Source organism: Amphiura filiformis, chromosome 20, assembly GCF_039555335.1.
Source record: "Amphiura filiformis chromosome 20, Afil_fr2py, whole genome shotgun sequence".
Lineage (NCBI taxonomy): Eukaryota > Metazoa > Echinodermata > Ophiuroidea > Amphilepidida > Amphiuridae > Amphiura > Amphiura filiformis.
Genome location: NC_092647.1, coordinates 31,290,123 through 31,310,958, shown reverse-complemented (window position 1 = coordinate 31,310,958; position 20,836 = coordinate 31,290,123). Strand labels below are relative to the sequence as shown.

The 20,836-nt window shown below is 38.5% G+C and overlaps 1 protein-coding gene across 4 annotated transcripts in view; it reads left to right on the top strand.

Annotated features, from left to right (window-relative positions):
• The first annotated feature begins 243 nt into the window (after positions 1-243).
• Positions 244-20,836, top strand: part of LOC140142508 (tetratricopeptide repeat protein 21B-like) — a 57,025-nt gene continuing 36,432 nt past the window's right edge. Inside the window, exons 1-10 of one of the 4 annotated variants that reach the window (XM_072164495.1) lie at positions 244-331; positions 10,800-10,886; positions 11,486-11,615; positions 12,433-12,543; positions 14,300-14,364; positions 15,810-15,911; positions 17,072-17,182; positions 18,172-18,344; positions 18,705-18,888; positions 20,464-20,656. In XM_072164495.1, the coding sequence (XP_072020596.1) occupies positions 10,860-10,886; positions 11,486-11,615; positions 12,433-12,543; positions 14,300-14,364; positions 15,810-15,911; positions 17,072-17,182; positions 18,172-18,344; positions 18,705-18,888; positions 20,464-20,656 (1,096 nt within the window). In that variant the 5' untranslated portion in view covers positions 244-331; positions 10,800-10,859. Of the gene's footprint in view, positions 332-10,799; positions 10,887-11,485; positions 11,616-12,432; positions 12,544-12,937; positions 13,006-13,055; positions 13,160-13,242; positions 13,312-14,299; positions 14,365-15,809; positions 15,912-17,071; positions 17,183-18,171; positions 18,345-18,704; positions 18,889-20,463; positions 20,657-20,836 lie in introns of those variants that run through there. The other 3 variants (XM_072164498.1, XM_072164496.1, XM_072164497.1) reach the window with 3 other exon arrangements.

Here is a 20,836-nt window from a genome sequence, read left to right as displayed (position 1 = left end):
TTCAGCATTTTGAGTATATAAAGTGACAAATTTAAAATTTGAAGAAAATCGTACATTAAGCCTTTAAGTATGAAGTGTTCATAAATCAAATCCAAAGTCTAAAAAAAATGACAAATCTAGGCCTACCGGTATTTTAAGAAGAATGTTTCTATTAAATTAACAAATCCCAGAAATTGAGGAGGGAGGGGACTATTATAGAACCAAAACATTAATTTTATAATCTTATTTGTTCAATCATTGGCAGCTAGCTGTCTGACACCGGCTGATTGATAAACTGGCAATATCAACCGGCAACCCTGGTTGCTAAATGACAACATTCCAGCGGCGGAAGGTAAGCTTACTGTTTTTAAATGTTTTCCTTTTCTATTAAACGGATTAAAACAACTTGATTCAAGTCTTTTTGCATTAAATTCTTAGAAAATCTTCTTGTTGTAAAGGAGATGATTTTTAATGTAAATTAATGATGAATGCTACGATTTATACTCGCTTGATTTGTACTTGTTCGGGAGGTAGTTTCTACATGTACACAGTAAGTAAACCATTGAAAATGTGAATGAAACTACCAAATTTGTTCATGAAAATATTGATCAATCTCTTACATCATGTAACTGTAATTATGCTTCAGAGCAATTATATTATGTACCATGTATGCCATCCAAATTTGAAATGTTTTATATTGAACTTTCTACTGTGTCATGTGCTCCAGAGCAATATTGTGTACCGGTACCACCATGCATACTATCTCATATTGATATGTTTTATATTGAACATGCTGCTGCGGCCGCGCCATGTACTTCAGAGATATACAGTGAACAATGTTTGCTGACCCATATTGAATTGTTTTATACTGAACAATCTACTACGTCATGTGATCCCATTATATTATGTAAACCATCTCAAGTCGGATTAGTCTATGGTCGTGCGTCATGAATTGGGGTATAGGAAAAGGTGGAGGCGTTACATTTTTTCATTTTATTTGGGACGTTTTGTCCCAGATCTCAAGAATGGAGAGGGGTACAGAACTAGTTTTGGTCTCATTTTGTTGCTTATTTATCTAGCTCAATTTGTGGAAAGAAAGAACTTCACACTTTATTTACTTCTTGAGATATTGCAATTCAAACGATGTGAAGTCAGGGGTGGAGGATCCTACGGTTGAGGATCCTACGGTTGAGGCATGTGTTAAAGTATAGGGAATGTTGATTTTTAGCGCCTCACAAATATATTTTTTACTGTAACTTCATAATCCAGCAAGGTATTGAGATGGATTATGTACCATTGTTTTGGTATTTATGTCTAGTTTCAAATGTGACCAGTTTTACTCCAAGCTAAGTTAATTTGTTGCAAGTGTGCTGCATTCTGTGTCATGGGTTCTAGGCTTTTCCTATACGTTACTGTGTTAAGGATTCATTTATGCTCCGAAATGTTCTGAAGGTCATATTTCTTGAAGGAATTGCCCCACTGCTGTAAAAGTTAACATTTTTTGGATGGAAATTTGATGAAGAGTTCAAATATGGCACTGGTTTTTGTGTGGGGCATGGAGGAAAAAAACTTTGATTGAAAATGTAATAAAAATCATGAAAATTTTGTACGACTTTTGAACACCCTGTATCTCAGGTAGGCAACATAACTCATCATTACAAGTTTGCTTTTTTTGAAAGCCTACAATGTTATTAGCACATCTAAAAGGTTTTAGCAGAACAGTTGTTTATGTTAGTAAATAAAAGAGAAACAAAATAGTATACTTTTTGAACCAAAATTCAACTTTTCCACCCTATATGACATTTGTGGCACCCTGTATATTGACCAATTGTTTGTATGTGTGTATTCCTGGTACTCTAAGCTTTACAGTGATATATAATTTTATAGGGTTCTGATGAACAGTTTATGAATTAGATCAGTTTAAGTACAAAAACATGTAAATTGCTCCATTTTTTAGTGTGTAACGCATTTGGCCCCCAATTCATGGCGCACGGCCCTATAGTGAACAATCCACGGTATCATATGATTATGAGTGTATTCATGCTTCAAACATGTACAAAGTACCTATGGTTGAAAGTGAATGTTCGGATATTACCATGTACCCAAATTTTGAGTACAAATTTTTTCCATCCTCTCTCCTGTTCAAAAAGAATAGGAGGTACATTCACGACATTTACTATAAAATATCTCATCATAGGAACAACTTGATTTTGTCCTATTTATGTATCATATCCATTATCCAGGCAGGAGATTGTCACCCCAACCCTGGACCCCCCAAATTCCCATGTTTTGTTTGTAATAAAGCGTGTAGATGGGGTCAAAAGGCTGTTGCCTGCGATCAATGTGATGTGTGGTTTCACACCAAGTGTATTGGCATGAGCTCAATTATATACAATGTCATTGATAGCAAAGAGTCCTGGTACTGCTGTCAGTGTGGGCTGCCAAATTTTGCTTCCTCTGTATTTGACACTGAAATAAGATTCTCCGACATTAGCTCGGCTTCGTCAAATCTTAGTTATTCATCTAGGCCAGTTCGGTGAGTTCCGAGGATTCGTTTGAATCCCCACTGGCCACTTCTTCACCTGAAAAGGGTAAAGTTAAAACAGATCCCAAAAAATCCAACCCACAAACCAACCTGAAGGTGCTAGTGATTAACTTTCAAAGCTTAAATAACAAAACTGCTGAATTAGCAGTTGGCGTGGAGCTTGAGAATCCTGACATTATCATCTGCACCGAAACATGGATTGACGATTCAATACCTAACAGTGAATTCCTGCCTAAGGGTTATAATGCCATTAGGAAAGACAGGGATATAGACCCCAGAAAAGGACACGCGTATGGCGGGGTAATGATAGCCTACAAAGACAACCTAATTGCCACGCACAGATCCGACCTGGATACGGATTGCGAGATCGTGTGGCTTCAGGTTGAAGTTACAGGTGGCAAGTCACTTGCCATTGGTGCGTTTACCGCCTCCTAGCTCAGATTCAGAATACCTTGAAAAACTAAGAGACTCTTTGAACAAAGTTGAAACCAATAAACACAGTAGTATCTGGATCGCCGGAGACTTCAATCTGGGTGATATAATCTGGCCTACTCAGAGTGTGAAGCCGGGTAGTTATGAACCCAGGTTGAGTCAGGAAATGATTGATATTGCCAATGACTTTGGTTTTGACCAAATTGTCCAGGAACCCACAAGGAAAGATAGAATCCTTGACTTATTTCTTACTACAAACTCATCTTTGGTTAACAGCTGTAGATCAATACCAGGCATCAGCGATCATGATGCAATCCCTGTGATAAATACAAGCACCAAGGCTAAGAAGATCAAACAAAAGCCGCACAAAGTTCTCCTTTATGGTAAAGCCAACATAGAGTGTTTGAGAGACTCACTCAAAGAAATTAGTGAGGATCTCACATCGAGAGATCTTTCCAATGAAACATCTGAGAGCTTGTGGAGTGACTTCAAACAGGGAGTCCAAACAGCAGTTGACCAGAACGTACCATCTAAAATGGTTTCAGGCAGCAACCCTGCTCCATGGATCAACCAAAGCCTGAAGAGACGTCATAGGCAAAAGCAGCGTGCATTTAACACCATGAGAAGAACCCAAGATCCAGAAGATGAGAAAAAATACAAGGATCTTAGACGTGAAATTACAAGGGAAACCAGGAAAAGGAAAAGGAATTACATCCAGAATACTACCCTGGAGTCGCCGAAACAATTTTATAGCTACATTAAATCACTCAGAAATGACACTACAGGTATCCAAGCGCTGAAAAATGAGTCCAACCAACTAATAACTGACAATAAACAAAAAGCTCAGCTTTTAAATGATCAATTCACATCTGTCTTCACAGTGGAGAGGGAAGATGACATCCCCACACCTGCACCCCTCGGGAGAGATATAACACCTATCGTTGACATTGAAATAAGTGAGGAAGGTGTCCGGAAGTTACTTCAAGAACTTAATCCTAATAAAGCCGCTGGACCAGACGGCATCACACCATGGGTCCTGAAAACAGCAGCGGATGTGTTAGCTCCGCATTGACCACAATCTTCAGAGTCACTTTGGACACAGGTATTCTGCCCAAGGATTGGTTACAGGCATGTATCAGCCCTATCCATAAGAAGGAGACAAGACCTTACCACTTAATTACAGGCCAGTCAGCCTCACTTCAATTTGTTCGAAAGTGATGGAACACATCATTCATTCTAATGTTATGGATCACCTTGACAAATATAACCTGCTTTAGGAAGAGCAACACGGTTTTAGGAAAGGATACTCTTGTGAGTCGCATAATTAATAAATACTATGCAAGATCTCACCTCAACAGCAGATAGAAGTATTCAAACAGATTTGATAGTAATGGACTTTGAAAAGGCATTTGATAAAGTTCCCCACAAACGCCTGCTTGCCAAAATATTCAACTATGGCATTAGAGGTAAAATTTATGAATGGGTGAAATCATTCCTCACAAATCGACAGCAAAGAGTCAGGATCAATGGTGAGTGTTCAGATTGGGCTAATGTGATCTCCAGTGTTCCTCAAGGAACTGTGACAGGCCCTCTCTGGTTCTTGATTTTTATAAACGATCTCCCAGATAACATCTCATCTAGCATCCGGCTCTTTGCTGACGATTGTGTATTGTATCGTCCCATTAAGAACTCATTTGATGCAGAAAACCTTCAACAGGATCTGAATAAGTTAACTGAGTGGCAAGATCACTGGCAAATGAGCTTTAACAGTAAAAAATGTTATGTGATGCGTATAACTCAGGCCAGATCTCCTCACCAGTTCACTTACACATTAAACAATACTCAGCTTCAGGAAACTTCACACCATTGCTATCTAGGTGTTGATATCTCAAATGATTTAAAATGGAGTGAACACATATGTCGTATTTCAGCTAAAGCAAATCGTACACTTGGATTCGTCCGTAGGAATCTCAAATCATGTAGTAGGAAAATCAAAACCATAGCTTATAAAACCCTCGTTAGGCCATCTCTTGAATATAGTGCTTCTGTCTGGGATCCATTCACTCAAAATCTCATAGACAAGCTGGAATCTGTACAGAGGAGGGCTGTCAGATTCATCATGAACGACTATGGTCGTTTTTCTAGTGTTACGGACATGATGTCCGAGTTGAGTATTGAACCCTTATCTCAACGTAGGAAAATTGCAAGACTCACAAACTTCCACAAGGCAAGGGGGGTCTCCTGGCGGTCCCGTGCAAACACTGCTGCACCCGGTTCGTCGTCACTCTCGCCATTCCAACAAAAATTGTTTCATTGCCATAAGTGCCAACAAAAACTGTTATCTTCACTCATACCTGCCACAAACAGTCCGTGATTGGAATCAACTACCAGAGCAACTTACAGATATTCAAGACCCAAGCAACTTCAAAGAAGCAGTAACCAACCACTACCTCCAATAAACCATCATTCGCAAGCACGCCCACCAACCTACTCGTGTGGCTCCAACTTGATTAGCTTCAACTGGAGCGTTGAGTAGTATCGTACAAGACAAGACAAGAGAACAGGAACTTGATCTTGATCTTGATCTTGATGTGGTAGCTGCACAAATCGCCCCAGTAGTGGCTGTTGACGTGCAGTTCCGCATCATGCATTACTTGGTGTTACTGGTGGCCCTGCAGCATAGTCTTGAAGCACTGAACTGAAGCTGCTGTTTTTGTCTCAGGAGGAGAGAGTTCCATTGAGGGATGGTGCAAGGATAAAGAGATTTTCTGTAACAGTCTTTGTTGGATTGGGGGATATTGTAATTCAAATTATGTGATGAACGGGTACATATAGTACTGGTAGGGAAATTGCCGACCTGGAGATGGCTGATATTGCTTGGGATGAGTCCATGAGTTTCCTTGAAGATGGTGATGAGTTTAGCATGAGTTCTACGAGTTTCCAGGGTGTCCCACCCAAGTTCTTGAAGCATGTTTGTAACACTACTTGTGCGTCCATAATCACTTTTTACAAATCTCGCAGCACGCCTTTGTACTTTTTCAAGGCTGTCTTTTAATGTCTTATGGTAGGGGTCCCAAATTGGACTAGCATATTCCAGCTTGGGTCTAACTAGTGTTTTATAGGCAATTTCCTTTGTTTTAGATGAACTGTTCCACAAGTTTCTCTTGATGAGGCCAAGAATTTTGTTTGCCTTAGTGACAGTTTGGTGAATGTGCTTTGTCCACGCAAGATCATTTGAGAGTTCAACACCCAGATATGGGTGTTGATTTACTTCCTGAAGCAGCGAATCACCCATAAAATATTGATGATCCAAGGGGGTTTTCTTATGAGTCATCCTCATGATAAAACACTTCGCTTTATTAAATTTCATCTGCCACATGGCTTCCCAGTTGCAGAGGGAATTTATGTCATCTTGAAGGGTGTGACAATCATTGATAGAGTCAATTTGCGGTATAAGATCAAATCATCCGCAAACATCCTAACTTGAGATGTGACGTTCTCCGGGAGATCGATTATATAAGCGAGGAATAACAGAGGCCCCAAAACTCTGACTTGAGGAACTCTCGACACAACAGGAGATTTAGCAGAGTGTTCACTATCAATGATGACTCTCTGGGTCCTATTGGAAAGGAACGCTTGGATCCAATTCTGCATATTATTTCTAATCCCGAGGTGGTGAAGTTTAGCAAGCAGACGGCGATGGGGCACAACATCAAATGCCTTACTAAAGTCCATGATGCACAGGTCTATTTGGCATGGACATTTAGCACTTGAGCTAGGTCATCAACAAGACCCGATAACTGAGTCTCACACGATCTTCCTCGTCTAAAACCATGTTGCTTATCACTGATAATTGAGTACTTGTCAAAATGAGCCATTATGTTGCTAGAACAATGATATGCTCCAATTGTTTACTGACGATACTTGTGAGGGAAACTGGGCAATAATTAGAAGGTGATGATCTATTGCCCTTTTTGTAAATTGGTGAAACATTTGCATCACGCCAGTCTTGTGGTAATGCACCAGAAGATAAAGATTTTTGAAATATCTTTTGCAAAATTGGAGCAATTGAAGAAGCACATTCTTTCAGAATCTTGGCAGGAATGTTATCAGGTCCAGTTGCTTTTTGAACATTGAGGTTTTTCAAAAGCTTTTCTATCCCTGGGGTAGTAATAATTATATCAGGCATATCAGGAACAGTACTTTGAGTGAAGTTGGGAATGTTTTGGATGTTTTCATCCGTGAAAACAGAGCAAAATTGGGCATTCAAAGCCTCGGCTTTGTCTTTGGCACTGGAAGCTATGCGCCCAGATGTTCTAATGGACCAACACCAAAAACCTCCCTACGGAGAGATTTTATCTATACCCAAAAAGGTTTTGTATTGTTGCTTTCAGGGTATCACAAACATCGCGGATGTATTTCCTTTGAAGTTTCCTCAATTCTCTGTCATTTTTATGCGTCTAATGTCTTTGTATTTGTCCCACGAGCAAAATCACCAGTTTTATGGGCTTTGTCATAAATTTTTTTTTCTTATTACATTTTCCTCATCCTATCATTCATCCACGGAGTCTGACTTTTGAAGTGCTCATTTTGATGGAATGTGGCTATCCATGGATTTTTGGACAATTCTAGTAAAATCTGACCAGATTTCATTAATGTCAGATTTATTTACATGATCATCAGTCAAGGTAGCATTGAAGGCATCTAATTCTTCACAAATCTTGTCATACTCTCCCTTAGCGTATATGTAGACTTTGCGCCTGGGTTTATGCACAAGCTTAGGACGAACCAATGCAGAAACTATAACTGTGTCATGGTCGCTTAAACCGTCAATCACTTGGACATCTTTGACAAATGAAACATCATTTGTGAAGCACAAATCAAGAATACTTTTTCCTCTGGTTGGTTTCTGAACAATTTGGTGGAGACCATGATCCAGCGCTATATCAATCATGAGCTTACTGGGCCCAGGATATCTACCACATGGGATGAAGCTGTTGGTAATCCAGTTGACATCGGGCAAATTAAAGTCCCCTAGCAGCCAAATTGAGGCATTTTTAGGAATTTTTTGAAGTGAGTCATCAAGAAGTCTCATATAGTCATTATCAGTTGTTTGGGATCTGTAAAAGGCTCCAATGAAGACAGGAGCGACACCTTTTACATGGATACTACACCATTTCATTTCACAATTTTCTTGATCCAAATCTGATTCATCTTGTGCGATAAATCTATCATTCACAGCTATGAATACTCCGCCATGGGAGTCACTATTATGGTCTTTATGAAAAATATGGAAGTTTGGAGGAATATTTCACCAGAATTTATATTCGGGTTCAGCCACGATTCTGTCCCTACAATAATGTCAGGATCTTCTTCGTTGATGAAGCAGAGAAAAGCAGGCAATTTTTTACGAACACTTTGTAAGTTCATATTCACAATCTTAAGCGGACGCCTCTGGGTTTATTTTGTTTTTCTTGTCTTTGGGTTCAGAAGCAGTCTCTTTACAAGGGCTTGAGGCTCTACTCGGAGCACCAATACTAACATTCTGTGGCAGGCTATGCACTAAATCAGAGTTTAGTGATGAAGAATCATTAACATTGAACACACTTGATTCATCAGTCAAAATTTCAAATCTGTTTCTACACTCGATGTTGGATCCACAAAAGAATGAAGAGTCAAAATTTGGCATTGCGCAATCACAACAAATCCACGAGTAGGATGAATGCTTAGCAAGAACATGGTAAACATCACTACTCATTGTAAGGCATTGGGCATGAAACCAGGTGTTACAATTTTCGCACTCTAAACACTCTTGGCCCCATCTTGCAGCATTTTTACAAATCTTGCAAGGAAATTTAATCTGGTAAGCAGGGCCAGGATTTGGGTTTATATCACCGGCGATGAGCAGCAGGAGGGTAATCTTGGTAGACGAGTTCAATGAGGTAATACAGTATCTTTTGAAGTGGCGATGGGAAGTTGAACACTGCACAGATAAATGGAACAAACTCACCGGAGATCTCCATTGTGATGAACAATCCACGTATCCCTGTATACATTCGTGGTTTGGGGGAGGGTTTTCCGATGTCACAATCTTGGCAAAAACAAGGAAACACAAAGCAGTCAAGGTGGAACACGACGGCCTATATTCCATGGCAAGAATTGGTGGAAACTTGTAGTCAAAACAGCTCAGGAGTTGAAGTAAATGGCAATTGAAGTGGCTATAAAATACTGCGTCACACGTAGTTGTATACAAATTTAAAATGGCGCGAAACATCCAAATGGTAGCAAATTTTTAAAGTCAACTAAATACACCAAAATTGTTAAAAATGCGATTCAAGCACGACGTACACGAAGCAGCGAAGGTTTAAAAACACTTATAACGTGAAAAAAGCATAAAATGTTCCAAATTAAAGGCTAAAAGTCAGTAAAAACGTGACCGAGTCACGGAGCAAATTTTTCGCGATGTTGTCGCTAATAATGCATGATGGGGATATCACTACCCTGAGTAAAGATATACTAAAATGCAGTAAACCTTTGACGAGCGCGTATTGTAAGGATACATCGTGTATTTACTGCGTTGCATGCACTTGTCTCTGATTGGCTGCTAAGGCGATATGTTGTTGCTGAGTGGAAATTTGTGAATGAACTGTGCGCCGTACGCGTTGTTAGCGCCGAATTTGCAACATCACGGTAGTCGCGCTCGTCAAAGGTTTGCTGCATTTTAGTATAGTCACTTGTGCTGAGCATCAAATTTGTCACTTATCGCTCACTGTTCAAAATGTGACATCTACACCAATTACAGTCCCCGAAACTGTCTACTTTTTAGCCAACCTCAATTCCGAAACATTTAGTGATAGTTAAAAATGCGATCCCCAACCCTTTGGTTACCTTTATCCGCATCGCTGTTTTCATACATGAATATATGCATATCTCTGACCCCTGTAAGGTCAAAAACGTGGCGTTGATTTCAACCAATCCGATCCACCGTTTAAATAAGCAGCTTGATACTGACGTCATATCTGAGACTGAGGTGACCAGGAGGCAGGAGCTACCATTTTGGTAAACTGAACTCGACTCGTGCGTTCTTTTGGTTCACATAAATCGAACAAAATTTTCAATAACGGGTAATAGTATGATTTCAATTTTTATTAATGAAGTTACTTGTAGTTTTGAGGAATGACAAAGTTGTTTTTGGAAACTTAGATGTTTGTTTCAACTGATGATGTAGGATCGCAAGGTGAGTGAATTCGTGAAGAGATTATGCTTGTTTGAGTGATAGTAGGATACGGGATGTAGGCTAGTCCTCTGTGTTTGACCGGCTCCGACGTCTCAATTCACGAAGTGGTCAGAATATTATTGCTCTGCAAAATAAAATTTTCATGATTTGGATTTATTATATAAAGCAGCACTCTCCTTTTCACAGCACTCTCCTTGTTTCTATTCTGTGTAGAGAAGGTCTACACCATCTCTGAGGTAAAACTGGGTCGATCCTTATGTAATTATTTTGTGTAAGCTAATCCTAACCCTAATCCTAACCCTAATCCTAACCCTAACCCTAATCCTAACCCTAACCCTAGGCCTAACCCTAATTTTGTGTATAATTACATGAAGGAGTATCCTAAAACTGACAAATACTGGGTACCGTATATTTCTTGATGCTTGAACTTTGACAGTGCATCCCTTTGTACCACTGCAAGACTTTAGGTCCGTAGATGTCATTTAATAAAATATGATAATGACTGAAGTCTTACTTGCAGGACTAGGTAATTGTAATATTAATTCGGGTTCGAAATTTTGAAACTGTGATATAATACCCCATCCTTTGATTATGACTATTCTGCAGGCACACATACATAAATAAAAGATTGTGAAGAAGGGGAAAGGAAACCACACCACACTCATAATGGCAGATCAAGATGAAACAACCTTGGTAAGTGAACATCGTAAATTATGTATCTTTTAAAATTAATATTTGTCCATTATTTATAATAGGTCTATAAAGTAGACTAATCATTTATAAAATGGGCTAATTAGTTTCTTGCTTTACACAGGATTGAATAGAGACTATCATAGTTCAACTGTCAAATATTGATTAAATAAACCTATTTTTGATAAGTACTTTCAAGGATTTGAAAGTCCACTCAGTCCCAAGGTCAAATACCATGAAATTAAGAATTCCAAAATTGGATTTTTTTTTTATGGCAATGTCATCTTTAATGGCGTATAACTCAAAAAAATTTTGTTGGAGCTGGTCACATATGTAGTTCCACATTTCCAGTAACTGTCGTCATCATGACTGAAAAATGAGTTTTCTAAAAAAGAAATACAAAATTGTTAATTTTGTCCTTACATTTTATGCTGGAAAAGAAAGTATCATTTTGTGTCATGTTTTTTTATTGCTAATTCTACTACAACAGTACAACGTTTTCATTAAACCATGTAGCCAAGTTTTCTTCCCGTACCATATCTCTATCAAAATTAAATGAAATGATGTTAATATTTAACATGTATTTGAATTGTACCATACAGGCTGCTGTCAATTTTTACTGCCAGGAAAAGATGTACAGACACATGTATTTATCTGCCTTAGAAGCAATCAAGAAATATGGCTCTGATCCTGTGTTGCTGTTCTTCAAAGCCTATGCTCTCATTTTGGAAGGTAATATTTAGGAAAATCTTAGAAAAAACACCTCTAAATTGTGAAGTTGTGTATAGATATATTTTACAGGTGCAACTACTGTGAAGTAAACCACTTTACAACCACAACACAAATTTGTAGTAAGGACCCTCAAATCAGTTGAAAACAGACAGTGTTTTATAGTTTCTTTTTAAGTGGTTCAGGACACGGTTTTAGGACATGTATCAAATACACATACTGTGATCGGGAATTATGTGTTCATGTGATCGGATATCAATATTGCTGATCTAGAGGTGATCAGCTCATTACTATGAGTTGCTTTAGCTCTATGCTGTCAAAATACAAGTGGTTAGGAATTGCTGTCAAAAAATATAAAATTGGCAAGCTTCAGTAATACTTTTTTATACTTTTTTAATAGTAACTATACCTAGTCTTTTGTCCCGAACAAGTTTGAGGGTTGAACATGACAAAGACTGCAAATTTGATACAAGGTGTCCCAGGATGTAAGTTAACACATCTATAGAGACCTTTAAATTAAAATAAATAACTAGATATGCTGTAGACTTTAAGACCACAAAGTCTAGCAGTGACCTTGAAATGAAACCTCTGATGACCTTTGGTTGACCTCTGGTGACCTTGAAATGACCTCTCATATTTTGAATCATAACAGGGTCCCGTATACTAATTCTCATTCAAATTGGATTATATCAAATGTTAACAGAAAGAAGAAGAAGAACAAGAAGAAAGAAACTACTGAAATACAAGAGTCTGGTTCGGCTAGACTAATTATATTATTTGACCCCAAGCAACACATTTTTTGTTTTTCAATTCTTTACAGATCAGATATCCGAAGGTATGCGTGAGCTGGATGCCATCCGTGACAAGAGAGATGTCATCCTATGTACTACAATGGCCCTGATGTATGCACACAAAAGATGTAAAACAGTGGGTAAGTCTTCAGCTGGGGAGTAATAGGGTGTGGATAAACAAGCGTCAGATTTCTGAAGGTATGTGTGAGCTAGATGCTATATGTGACAAGAGAGATGTCATCCTGTGTACTAAAATGGCTCTGATGTATGCACAAAAAAGATGTAAAACAGTTGGTAAGTCTTCAGCTGGGGAGTATGAGGGTGTGGATAAACAAGCGTCAGATTTCTGAAGGTATGTGTGAGCTAGATGCTATCCATGACAAGAGAGATGTCATCCTGTGTACTACAATGGCTCTGATGTATGCACACAAAAGATGTAAAACAGTTGGTAAGTCTTCAGCTGGGGAGTAATAGGGTGTGGATAAACAAGCGTCAGATTTCTGAAGGTATGTGTGAGCTAGATGCTATCCGTGACAAGAGAGATGTCATCCTATGTACTACAATGGCTCTGATGTATGCACACAAAAGATGTAAAACAGTTGGTAAGTCTTCAGCTGGGGAGTAATAGGGTGTGGATAAACAAGCGTCAGGTTTCTGAAGGTATGCGCGAACTTGATGCCATCTGTGACAAGAGAGATGTCATCCTATGTACTACAATGGCCCTGATGTATGCACACAAAAGATGTAAAACAGTTGGTAAGTCTTCAGCTGGGGAGTAATAGGGTGTGGATAAACAAACATCAGATTTCTGAAGGTATGTGTGAGCTAGATGCTATGTGATAAGAGAGATGTCATCCTGTGTACTACAATGGCCCTGATGTATGCACAAAAAAGATGTAAAACAGTTGGTAATTATGCAGCTGGGAATTGATAGTAAATATTGATGTATGTCACAAGGGCTTTGAGACAGACTGTATTTTTGGTATGGTTTCAATTTGGCAATTTTCCCAGTTAATTTGAGCCCAACAAAATACTTTTCATTTATAGTTTGATGAGCTTAGGTTTTTACCACTACGCCGAAAAGTAGACCCGCATTAACAGTGATATAGTTGGCCTACCTGATCTATTTTGTCTGTGTTAAAATAAAGTAGATAGAGTATAGGACTTTGAATAAATAATTTGTGTTACTTCTGGCAAATGTAACAAGACAACTCTCAAAATAAAATATATTTATAGTAATCTGCGATGATTACGAGCTGATCAAACTATATATGTGTAGGTCTTTGAAACTGCAAAAATGTCTGCTATACCATCAACCCACATTATCCCCTGAAGCCCATCCCTGTCAATCGAAACAAAAATCAAGCTGTTTGAGACAACTTGTGTTACTGTCTTTCTGTACGGGTGCGAGTCATGGGTAATCACCAAGGACATGGAAAACAAGATCAATGCCTTTGCTACATCTTGCTACAGAGTCATGTTAAACATCAAGCATGTGGATCGGATTCCAAATGAAACCATCTACAATCTGACCAACACCACTCCACTGGTTGCCAGAGTCAAGATTCATCAACTCAAATTTCTCGGCCATATACTGCGCCTGTGAAAGAATATGCCCTTTATATTCCACCACATGGGAAGAGGAAACCGGGACGGCCGCGCACACTGTTCCTACAGTATGTCCAGGATCTCCTGGGAGATACTAAAGGGATGCTGCAGCCAAACAAAATTGTTTCGCTTGCCCAAGATCGCAATAGTTGGAGAAAGCTTGTAGTCGCCTGCTCCGCAGCCGACTGATGATGCATGGTGATCCCCTGAATGTTTGTCACAGTTTTCATTAGGAAGCTTTTGTTAAAACTTGTCTCATTTTTAAATCTTATTTATTTTAATGTACAGACAGAGAAGCAGTACAGGAATTGGATGCACACTTAAAAGATGTCAGAAAATCTGCAGGGGAAAAGGTAAGAGATCTGTGGATTTGTTGGGGTGATGGTGAGGCAAGGGTGAAAATAATGGGGAGTCATTTTGCTCCCATGAAAAGTCTCCTGGTTCCTGTAAACAAGACAGGAGATACTTTTTTACCCAATACGCTGAACTTATATTAGTAATTACTGTCAGGAAGGATTCTGTCAATTTTAAGTTGAAAAGCTCCTAATTCCAGTGAACCAGGAGACGCTTTGGGGGAGAAAAGTGCTGCTGGCTGTTGACCTGCATAACTTGCACATATCAACACTTCGAGATTTATTGGGAAAGGTAAAATATTGCCCACTTTGACTTCTTAAAGGGATCTGGAATGAGCGTTTCGACAGTATTTTTTGTGGGACATGAGAGCACATCAGACATATCGAATTGCATTCTGAAAATCACGATATAATACAAATTTGATATTTTTCACATTTTTGATATATAACAGTCCTCAAAGTAAATTTTATAAATCTAATGATATATTCTTACAGTGTATGTAGCTGGGAGGAAAAGCCGCCGATCAATTGAAAATTTTGACCTTTCATATTGAGGATATGGATTTTTTCCCAAAAAGACCTAATCTTTTTTGGTGTTTTGGGAAAAAAATCCATATCTTCAATACGAAAGGTCAAAATTTTCAATTGATTGTCGGCTTTTCATCCCACCTACATACACTTTAGGTATAAATCATCAGATTTATAAAGTTTACTTCGAGTACTGTTAAATATCAAAAATATCAATTTTTAATCATTTGCCATAAAATGTGTATTACATTGTGAATTTCAAAAATCAAAATTATTTGATATCAGAAGGACATTCTTCATATTCAGAATGCAATTCGATATGTCTGATGTGCTCTAATGTCCCACAATAAATACTGTCCAAACGTTCATACCCCTTCCCTTAAGTTGTTTGGCTCAAAATTAAAAGGGGATATATCTGAAAGTAAAAGAAATACTAATCTATTTTGTATGAAAATGTTATAATATGGCTGTAATAACTGCCAGGAAGGAATCTGTCCATTTTAAGTTAAAAGGCTCCTGATTCCAGTGAACCAGGAGATGCTTGGGGGGGGGGGGAGTGCTGCCGGCTGTTGATCTGCATAACTTGCACCCATGAAACACTTCCAAATTGATTAGGAAAGGTAAAACATTGCCCACTTTGATTTAATCTTACAATTTGATAAATGAAGTACTTTTATCAGTTTGGATTATAAAAGCAAAAATATGTGGTGTGCCCTTGTGCTTTTGAAGTGGCTCCTGGTTCACATTAAATGGCTTTGAATTAGGAGCCACTTTGGGTTAAAAGTGGCCCCTGTTAATTCTGCTATATTTGTATTTTATTATGGGAAGTGGAAAATAATCTAGATTTTTGTGCACATCCAATAATTCAAATTGAATTGTCAAAATGACAAAGGCTTATTTGTATTGTTTTATTGCAGGCTTTGTACTTTGCATCATTGTTCTTGTGGCACACAGGAAGACATGACAAAGCAAGAGAATATGTGGACAGAATGCTGAAAGTGTCTAAAGGAGCACCAGAGGTAATAAGCTATACAAATATGCATGCATACAGGTTTTTTGTGCAAACTGGATGTATTAGTAGGTGACTATGCAAGTGTGATGGACCAGCTGATTGTGTAGCTAATCTACATTAAATGGATATTTTCCATTATTTTTGTTTGCTAGATTGGAACATGCTTTCATCCTTGTTTGACGATGTCCATGCACTGTGTGGGCGGATACATGTAAAATGGAATACACAATAACATAGCTGGAGCACTTGCCCTGGGCACCGTTTAATTTAGCGCTCGTCCAAACAGTGAAACTCAAAATATTTGCGTGCTTCATGTGCATTGTAGTCATTGTGAGAGCTCATTGAAGACTGAAATTCACCTTGATTTAGTTGATTATGACTTATTTTTGTCAAAATATAAAAACAGGGAAAATCTGTTCCAACTGACCAGCAGGGAACCAAAGGATGGATCCAAAAGGATACAACAGTGTCACACTAGCATAGATAAAATTAAAAACGGGGAAAATATGACACAACAGCTGGTCTCCACTATACTGAGAGCAGGTCTCTTATTTTATCCTTTGAGAAAGAAAAGTTTTGTCTTTTCGAAACGTCAGGTTTTAACTTTTATAACTGTTTATATGTATAGAGGCCCTGCATGAAATTATCGATTGGCTCCAAACAAAGGATTTGAGCCGGTGTCCTTCACCGTAGTTATGGCGGAGTGCAGTCCATTCAATCAAATGTTGTCATCAACCTATTTGATCGTGAGTGCAGGGTTATGTGTGTGAGACGAACTGTCACGGTAGATTGCAATCATGCTTTTGTTGAATGCATTTGAGTAGTCTGCCATATTTACGGGATGATACGTCACATGCAAGGCCTCTATTGTGTTACTCCCCCATTGGATGTTGTGTCATATTTCCCTGTTTTTAATTTAATTTTTGTCAGTTTTCATACATTCTATGCGCAGTTTGTTCAGGAAAAGTCATTATGGGTGCAGGTCAGCTGGACAAATTCAGTATCTTTGCCCCTGATGGGTGTTGCAAACCCTAGCTACGCCACTGTGAGTGGCAATAAAGATCAGTACTGCTAAAAATCTGATCAACAGAAGCTCCATCAGCCATCAGGTGACACAAATGATGACGTTATGTGCTGTATTTACTTCTCTTTTATTTTATTTCACAGGGTCAAGTTCTGCGAGGTTTGATAGACCTGACATGTGGCCGAGATGCCTACGTCAAGAAATCTGGCAAATACTTTGAAGAAGCATTGAGTGGTCCTAATAAAGACCTACAGGTAACTTGATTTTCTACATTTGTGGCCCACTTTCTAAGACAATGATCCAGGCTTGATATAATGGTCATCAAAAGTAGTTTTAAAACTGGTCAACAACACTCCCTTTGTGAGCTGAATACCGTAAAAACTCGATAGTTAGTGTGCTTACTATCGAGCATTTTTAAAACATGCAAATATTAAGAGCCCCATCCATAAAAGTGTAATGGGTTTTGAGCAAATCATCGATACAGATATTTATATAAGTAAACCCACAAATGTGTGTCTCAACCCCATTAGCTCAGTTGGTAAAGCGCCGCAGTTTGGTACAATTTCATGTTTTCAAAAGCGCTCAATAATAAGCACATGCTAACTATCAAGTTTTTACGGTATTTCAGAGAAACCATTCTCCATCATCAGCGGTGTATGATATTCGTCAGTGAAAAGTAGGCCTGTTGCCCTTGGGGATCGCTAGTATGGCGGGGTTAGCGAACTCAAAAATAGCGTGAGCAATAACATTAAGGGAGCTAGTGCACAAGTGTGGACACAGATGAGCAACATGACAACGTTGCCAGGTTGGAACACTACCAACATCAGCCGAATTCAATCTTGCTTGAACAATGCGCAGTAACTATGTTTGTTAAATGATGTGCGCATCGGCGCAGATCGGCATGATGTCAAATGACAACATCGGGTGTACTTGCAATGGCTTATGGGATTTACCGAAAAGGTCAATGCACTACAAGAAACTAGAGCAGACTGCTGTGCTTGCAATTTGTGCACTTTTGAATATTGTGTTTCGTATTTTTTTTTGCACCCTGCAAAGGATAAGCATATAGGTTTTCCTCTTCTAAGACTTCAAAAGTTAAAACTGTTTAAAAGTTAAAACCTTCATGTTAAGTTTTGAATGAAAGGATACAGTGAATGATGAAAAACACTCTTAGTATTCAGAAAGCAAACGCTGAAATGTAGAAATATTGAACGAATGTTAATATGTTTTGTATTACGTTCAGGCGATGCTTGGCAAGGCCCGTTACATGGCGTTGAGACATAACTACAGCGGTGGACTTGATATGATCAATAATGCAGTAGTATCATACCCAGGATTTATGCCTGCCTTAGTGGAGAAGATGAGGCTTCAATTGGCATTACAAGACTGGGAACAAACTCTGGATACAGCTCATAGGTAAGATTTCAGTGTCAAAAACTGTATCTGAGTTTAGATTTGAAAAGGTTATGGATAAGGAATGCTACACTTAAAAAGAGATCAGAATATATTTTAGAAACCCTACAATTTTGTAGGAAAAGCTTTTTATAATCTAAAACTCTAAAAGGAATTTCTTTTAGAAACCCCTACTATAATTATATGCTAAACACCAACCCAACCCCTAATCCTAATCCCAATTCTTACACTGTCAAAACTGTTTCTGCAATTCAAGCATGTACAATTTGGTTTGAAACTTGGCCCACATACAGCAACTTTGTTTTTAAGTTTGCAATGTTTGAAGTCTTCTCATTTTATTTCCAATTATTTTATTCTACTTAGGGCCATGAATCAGCAAAGTCACTGTTTGGAAGCAATAAGAGTGGAGATTCTACATCTCTTGGTCAGAGAAGGAAATTATGACGAAGCAGCGGTGAAGCTAGGAGAACTCATCCAAATCATGGATCGATTTGAACCCAAGAACCCTCAGCTGTATTGTGAGTTATCTCAGGCCTTCTGTAGAGTGGTGAGTATCTTTTAAGTGTTTTTACACAGCCGTGACGTTAGTCACGGCTGTGTCTTTTTTCTTACAGGTTCTTTCTTTCTTTCTTCTTTCTGTCAACCATTTCATTTGCTCTAGCACTCACATGCTTACATCGATTTTGACCTAACTTGGTCACAATGATCATTGACCGTGCCCCTACACGTCACATGAAACTTGTGGGGTCAAAGGTCACGCAGGGGTCATAGGGGTCAAACACGTGATTTCAACTAAAATGCATCTTCTCCTACAGATTCCGTAGGACAGTGACCCCAATTGCACACATGCATTGTTATTAACCAGTGTCTATATGGTGTACACAGATTTGGGGTCAAATGTCATTAAGGGGTCACTTCCGGTATAAAACGAAAAACCTTCACAAATTTTTATTAGCTAAGTAAAACATAGCGCAGTAACGGTATGTTCACATATGATCTGCAGTTACCCAATGTATATGTGGTATTTTTTTTTTAATTGGGGTCAAAGCTCATTAAGGGGTCACTTCCGGTATAAAAAGAAATACCTTTAAAATGCATCTTCTTCCACAAATTATGTGGGACAGAGATGCCACTTGCACACATGCATTGTTATTACCCAGTGTCTATGGGGTGTACACAGATTTGGGGTCAAAGGTCATTAAGGGGCCAATTCGGTATAAATTGAAATATCTTCAAAAAAATTATTAGCTAAGAAAAACATAGGAGAGTAATGGTATGTTCACACATGAATTGTGTTTAACCAATGTATATATGATATTTTTTATTTGGAGTCAAAGGTCATTAAGGGGTCATTTCCGGTATAAAACGAAATACCTTTAAAATGCATCTTCTCCCACAAATTACTCAGGACAGTGATGCCACTTACACACATGCATTGTTATTACCCAGTGTTTATGGGGTGTACACAGATTTGGGGTCAAAGGTCATTAAGGGCCACTTCCGGTCTGAGACGAAAAACTTTCAAAATGCCCTTCTGCCACAAATAACATGGCAAAATAATGCCACGTGCACGCATACATTGACATTAGCCAATGCCTATGGGGGTTTCATATATTTTGGGGTCAAAGGTCATTAAGAGGTCACAACACGGCTGTGTTCGTGGTCTTAGACCACAGCTAAGTCTAGTTACATTTTTGTCGTAAAGTGTGTTTTTTAAAACGTTTGATATATGTATTAAAAGTAAGGCTATTTGTTATGTGAAAATAAAATACAGTAAAGATTTATTGTGTTAAAATCAATCTCTTCCACTGCTATTGAGGTCCCGATGAGGTATCATTTACATTGATCCCACTGATGGGATCATATATTGCGTTTCATTGAAGAGGTGGTTTATATGCCACAGGCTGTTATTAGCCATGATTGCCGGAGGGCGACCGCATGTTTATTTGGCAATAAAAAAACTTTTGGGTGGAGAATTTCAGCTGCCGCAGAGAGTAGGCCTACTATCATTGACTGTATTTTTCAATGTTTTGGAATGAAAATATGGCATTAACTAAAAACATTGCTTTGTCAGAACCTTAACAAATATATGTACCAATCCATATGTACCATTAAATTACAGTGTGGCCGTTCTGTGCAAGTTCTCCAACAAACCTACACCTTAGTAGAGAGGGCGCTTTCACTTGACTCTAGTAATGCAGAGCTGTCAACAGAGGCAGGATATGAGCTACTATTACAGAATCGACCCAGAGATGCCATGAAATGCTATCGGAATGCAATGAAGCTAGATGAGACTAGTGTGGCTGCACTCACAGGTACAAAACTTATGTTGAAATGGTACTTTTGGTTAATAAATAGCACATTGTGATGTCATGTTTCTTTTTAAACTAAAAGATAAAGTAACTTATAAATATACACATTGTGCTTTTAAATCTTGCTCAGTAAAAGCTTTTAAAATTACATCTAGAAATATTCCATTTTTAGTAAACATGTAT